At 34.5% G+C, this 5,605-nt stretch overlaps 1 protein-coding gene across 1 annotated transcript; it reads right to left on the minus strand.

Annotated features, from left to right (window-relative positions):
- Window positions 1-807: 807 nt before the first annotated feature.
- LOC106477677 (furin-like protease 1, isoforms 1/1-X/2) lies at window positions 808-4,188 on the minus strand. Its single transcript, XM_013938217.2, has 2 exons — window positions 3,948-4,188; window positions 808-2,195 (listed from the first exon to the last, which is right to left on the minus strand). Exons 1-2 carry the CDS (start codon window positions 4,037-4,039, stop codon window positions 950-952), a joined length of 1,338 nt encoding a protein of 445 aa, XP_013793671.1. The 5' UTR covers window positions 4,040-4,188; the 3' UTR covers window positions 808-949.
- Between the last annotated feature and the right edge of the window lie 1,417 nt (window positions 4,189-5,605).

Consider the following 5,605-nt stretch of genomic DNA (forward strand, 5'->3'; position numbering starts at 1 on the left):
CGACCCGGCATGGCCAGGTGGATAAGTCGCTCGACTCACAATCTGAGGGTCGCGGGTTCGAATCCCAGTCCCACCAAACATGCTCGCCCTTTCAGCCGTGGGGGCGTTATAATGTGACGGTCAATCCCACTATTCGTTGGTAAAAGAGTAGCCCAAGAGTTGGCGGTGGGTGGTGATGACTAGCTGCCTTCCCTCTAGTCTTAAGCTGCTAAATTAGGGACGGCTAGCGCAGATAGCCCTCGTGTAGTTTTGCGCGAAATTCCCAAACAAGCAAACAAGTTTGTATACCATATGATTAATTAAACGAGTATAAGCAATGTTCCTTCAGTACAGGTAGCTTATATAAAGACGTATAGCAAGAAATGCTGGGGAAGAAGATGGGATACGATTCATCATATCAAGTAGTTTTATCAAACACAAAGGAATACTAATTACCTGAAATAAAGACGAATATTCAGTGTTTTAGCGACTCCTCAATTTTAGTTTGTTTGTAATTAAGCACAAAGCTACACAATGGGCTATCTGTGCTCTGCCCACCACGGGTATCGAAACCCGGATTCTAGCGGTGTAAGTCCGCAGACATACCGCTGTACCACTGGGGGGGGCCTCAATTTTAGTCCAGGAATCCAAATAAAAGTTGTGAAACATAGTCTGAAATTAATTTAATTTTCAGTCATTTGGTGTATTATATATTTATTTATTAGGGTAACTAGCTTTATAATTTTATGTTTGTGCGTGTATGCGTGTGTTTTTTTATTTGGTGTATAAATACTTCGATATTTTGTGCGATTCAAAACCTCATACACGTACTTTAACTTACTGTTTTTTTAATTTTCTCGTTAAATTTCTTTCCAACATGGATGTGACATTAACAGTCATATATATTGCCTATACTATTTCAAATGTTTCTGTCTACCTTATTGTGGTTGCACTTGAAAGTTATCACTGTTTATATAAAGTACCGATACGGACGGACTTGCTCGACGGGTATGTGCCTGTCCGACGAGAAATGCAGACGATGGTTGTCATGGTTACGTAGAAAGTGGCAATAAATAGTAAATCGTTTCATCATTTCTAAGATGTATTTTCTTTTCAGTTTCTTACGAATAAGTTTCCCCTCGCGTGATTCAGATTGCGTTGCATATCCGAAAGCTGGGTCTTTAAGAACATATTCACGAACTGGTGATGAAAGTTTAACAGCCTCCTCTTTTTTTGGTTTATAAGCAAAATATCTGCAGTACGTGGGATGTTTTACACATTTGTAATATCGTTTCAAGGTGTGTTTTCTTTTGGTGTATTTATTCAGGAAGTTAACTAAAGTCGATCTAGAAACACCCATTACTTCATCAAATCGGTCTTTACCAGACCTTATCTTCGGGAGACGTTTTTTTGGGTTTCTGTTTGATTTAATTCTCAATTTGGAAGGTTCCGTCGTTTGAAATATTGTATCCGGCTTTTTTCGAGGTGAACCAAGAGCCCTATTTTTAAACAAGTCAAAAAATGATCTGTTCAAAATAGAATTATTTTTGGAGTTGAGATGTGTGTTAATTTTTGGAGAGGATTTTGGAGTTGCCAGTGTTGTGGTCATGAGAAAATGTGGCCCACTCTTGTAAGCTGTAGTCTCAGTCTGGTCAACTGAGGTTTCAAGTGTTTTGTTTTCAAATGCGGAACTGTTGTGCAATACACTATCGGAATCTTCTAACAAACCAGACGTATTCCGAGGAAGAAGGTGGACTTTTTTGGACAACCGTTTTTCAGAAGTAGTAATGGTCGACAATACATTTCTACTAATAACGCGTGAGTTATCAATTGGCAGGCCATCTTCTGAAAGTGGGTTTTCTGCTGTTCCATACAGTGTCAGGGAGAAATAATGAATTACAACTGTGGAGAAAAATTTACCACTGTGTTTAACTTTCAATAGCCATCGACCATGAGGATCTTCCCCCCAGAAATGGACACTCATAAAATCCCACATATAAAATCCTTTGTCACTGGTATCTAAAGGGCGTTTCGTCATAACATTCGAAATCGTTCCTGAGGGAGAGACTAAATGTACTTCCATGTCTCCTCGTTTCTTGGAGGTTATGTTTACTGTAGCCAAAACGTGCTCCAGATGGTCAACCCGATTATTAACGGTCATGGCATTTTTGTCCACAGTCACTCCTATTGTAGTGCTGCCATCTCGTGTCAAACGACTGTAAATAAAATATAAGCATTCGTATATAAGAGTATCGACAATTATTTTCAACTGTAACTATTTCACGCAAACAAACCTCTCTTTTTTGAAAATAGAGAAGTGCACCAAAACCTATATAGAAATAGTCAGATGATAACAAAAGTGATTTGAAAACAAAACCCCTAAATCATAGGTTCGCTAGCTAATAGATATATACCTTCTTATCAATCATTGTACGAATCAGTAAGTTTCAACTTAAATGTAAGTTTACACAAAATTATCTGAGCAATTTTAAGTATTAAACCTAATGATTCACAAACAATTGGAATTACAAAAAGTGAATAATTTATCCAAAAATTCCACATAAACAACTACTTTAATTTTGAAAAGAACCACAAGCTTTTGGTCGTCTAAACCGATTCTAAACTATAAGTCTCAGCACAGTAAATAGTAAATTCCACTTCTAAGAATACATATTGCTATTGCTCTCCTACACATGTAAAACAAAAAATTTTATCTCTCAAACATCACCAGGCCAAAGTCTGCTCAAATGTATAACATCGGAGGGTTTTGGATTCGAAGATGTGTGCTATCAGATGTACATCTCATCGTCAAATATAAGTGCGTCATAAGAGTAGCAATCGACCCCTTTATTCGGTCGATAATAACTACTCATGCAGCGGGTACTGTCGCTTGGTTGCCTTCCCCTTGGTCCACAGTTATATCTGAATTATATTCGTCTGACCTAGCCGTATAGTCCATTGTGCTTAAGATGTTGTTTAGCTTTATTCGTTACTGATGTTCTAAAACCTTACTACGTTGTATTCCCTCGCACTGGTATAAAACATATTAGATGATAGTAACTGGCTATCTCAAGCTTACTAAGTTTGGTGTTTGATAGACAGTTTGTAAACATTACTTCAACGCTATATTCCACGTTGTTTTTCTTTTTCTCAGAGCTAGTTTATGTAAGTATGGATAAAGACATCTATTTAAAGTTCACAAGAATAATTTGAAAATAATACTTCAATTATTTTTAATAATTATTGGCAATCATGTCTTTGCTCAATACTCGTGATAATAAACTCAGAGCTCAAACATATGATATTGTCACCATATAGGTACACAGCTAGTTTTTAGTAAGGATACACGTTAAGGTATAAAGAATAATGTTCCCCTTTCTTTTTTCTTTTGTTATTAAATCCTTAATGACCCCCATTAGATACTTATTGCATACCCTACTTTGTGGAAGGTAATAATTGACTAAATTAACTAATTAAGTACTCGTGTCTTTAAATTCAATAAAAAGTAGAAATATGAGCTATTTCAGGGTCTTTTTAACCCATTCTATGGCAAAGGTCCTAAAACAAAATAGTCCATCTGTACCATCGGACAGTTTCCAGTTGCCATACAGATAACTACGGTAATCAAGACAGCCAACTCTGGGTGATGGATGCTAACATAGACAAACACACAAAATGGATCATCTTTAGAATGAGTGTTTCAAGACTTATCAGTGTGTTATAATATTTTCAACAGTAATTCATAAGGGAAAAAAAACAAATATGAAATTAAGCATTTGGCATTACTGTAGCCTATCAAACAATATTTTTCCACAGTTAGTTTAAACCATACAATAATGGAATAGTTGATAAGACATTTAATTTGTTTCTTGCATTTTGTTAAGCGTGCATTTTAAATACTTAAAATAAACGAATTTTTACAGTTGGCTAACTTAATTCGTGCTGAGCACGTTCTTATAATGTCTTACATGGTTTCCTTTGTTGATGGTACGTTATATTGATGTTGGTTAGCTACAAGAGTCCAATTTTGCGCTAGGTAGATCATTCTGGCGGCATCCATCACTCCGAATCCAACTTTGTGGTGAAAGTGGTGACCTGCGCCGTTAAAAGCCCAACCCTCTTCGTCTGCTACTGGCACTCGAGCAGTTTGTACGATGATATGTTGAACATCACGCCATGTCAAGTTTGGACTACCAAAAACAGAAATAGTTCATGGAGAAAACGGCAATTAAAAACAACTATTACTAACAATGACCATGGAAAAACTATCCAATTCTTCAGTAATCTTATAACGGTAATAATTCCCTTGAACAGTAACTTGTAACTGTAATCGGAGCTGAATGTAACACGACACACACAAGCACAAGACTCTGCTTAGTTCGCTGACCTCGCTTCTTTTAGATATCGTAATAAGCTACACAAAAATAGTTTAATTAAACGTCACTTCCTGGTAGCATTATTTGTTTTAGATCGAAATATTTTCGTTTATTAAATGTCCATTCTTTATAAGAAACGCACTTAATTCTTGTTTTGATATATCTTATTTTGTTCTCTTATATTTTGACGACTAGCGATCAAAAAACAAGGTCAACGTTTTTTGGTACTAGGAAATATCAAGGTTCGTGCAAAATTAGCTTTAGCTAAGATCCAAGTTTGTTTCTTTAAAAAAAACATTAATAGATCGGAGAAAGGCAATGCAAATAATAATGAAATAACCAACTAACACATTTGGAAATATCAAGGTTGGTATGTAAGATTATTTGGCTATATTTTTAATTTCGTAAAGTTTTTCATAGATACAACAGAAAGTCAATACTTTTTTAGCTACTTTTAGCTATGTAGAAATAATATGAAATAAATGATAAAATCATCCTGTAATGAAAATCAAACTTTTGAATAAAGAACTGTTGACATTAGGCTTATAAAGTAATTTTTCTAGGTTTGATAACACCTTATCATTTGTTAGTTTCATATCTCTTGTTATTAATGGATTTTTGAATTATACATATAACGTGTTTTGTAGGACTTTAACAAAACATACGAATTTTTAAAGGTCTATTTGAAAAAAACAACAACAAAACGAAGTGCGTTAATAGTTAGCAAAATATTAAGCTGATTTTTTTTATTCTGTTACTACTGAGGCTTACAAAAAATATATATATAAATTGCTAGTGATATCTTTAACTCGAGGCCTAAATCTCCTGTTTCTTATTCTGTTACTACTGAGGTTTACAAAAAATATATAAATTGCTAGTGATATCTTTAACTCGAGGCTTAAATCTCCTGTTTCTTATTCTGTTACTACTGAGGTTTACAAAAAATATATAAATTGCTAGTGATATCTTTAACTCGAGGCTTAAATCTCCTGACAAGAAAATAATTGCTAAAATTTTATAATCTATAATTAGTTCAATCTATTGGGGAAACAAATAGTATAATTTTAAAAAGTTTAAATTCTTAGAATATTTATTTTCAGATGCTATTTAAGCTCTAGGTACTGTGACTTGTTAGCTGTTAAACGTTCCGAAAATTTCAAATACTGTTAGCTATTGGTATAAGAAGAGCTAGCAGTAATTCTAAAAATGTGTTGCTGAGGTTTATTACAAAGAAATATATTACTAGTATT

This window comes from Limulus polyphemus, unplaced genomic scaffold, assembly GCF_000517525.1.
Source record: "Limulus polyphemus unplaced genomic scaffold, Limulus_polyphemus-2.1.2 Scaffold76953, whole genome shotgun sequence".
NCBI classification, from domain to species: Eukaryota; Metazoa; Arthropoda; class Merostomata; order Xiphosura; family Limulidae; genus Limulus; species Limulus polyphemus.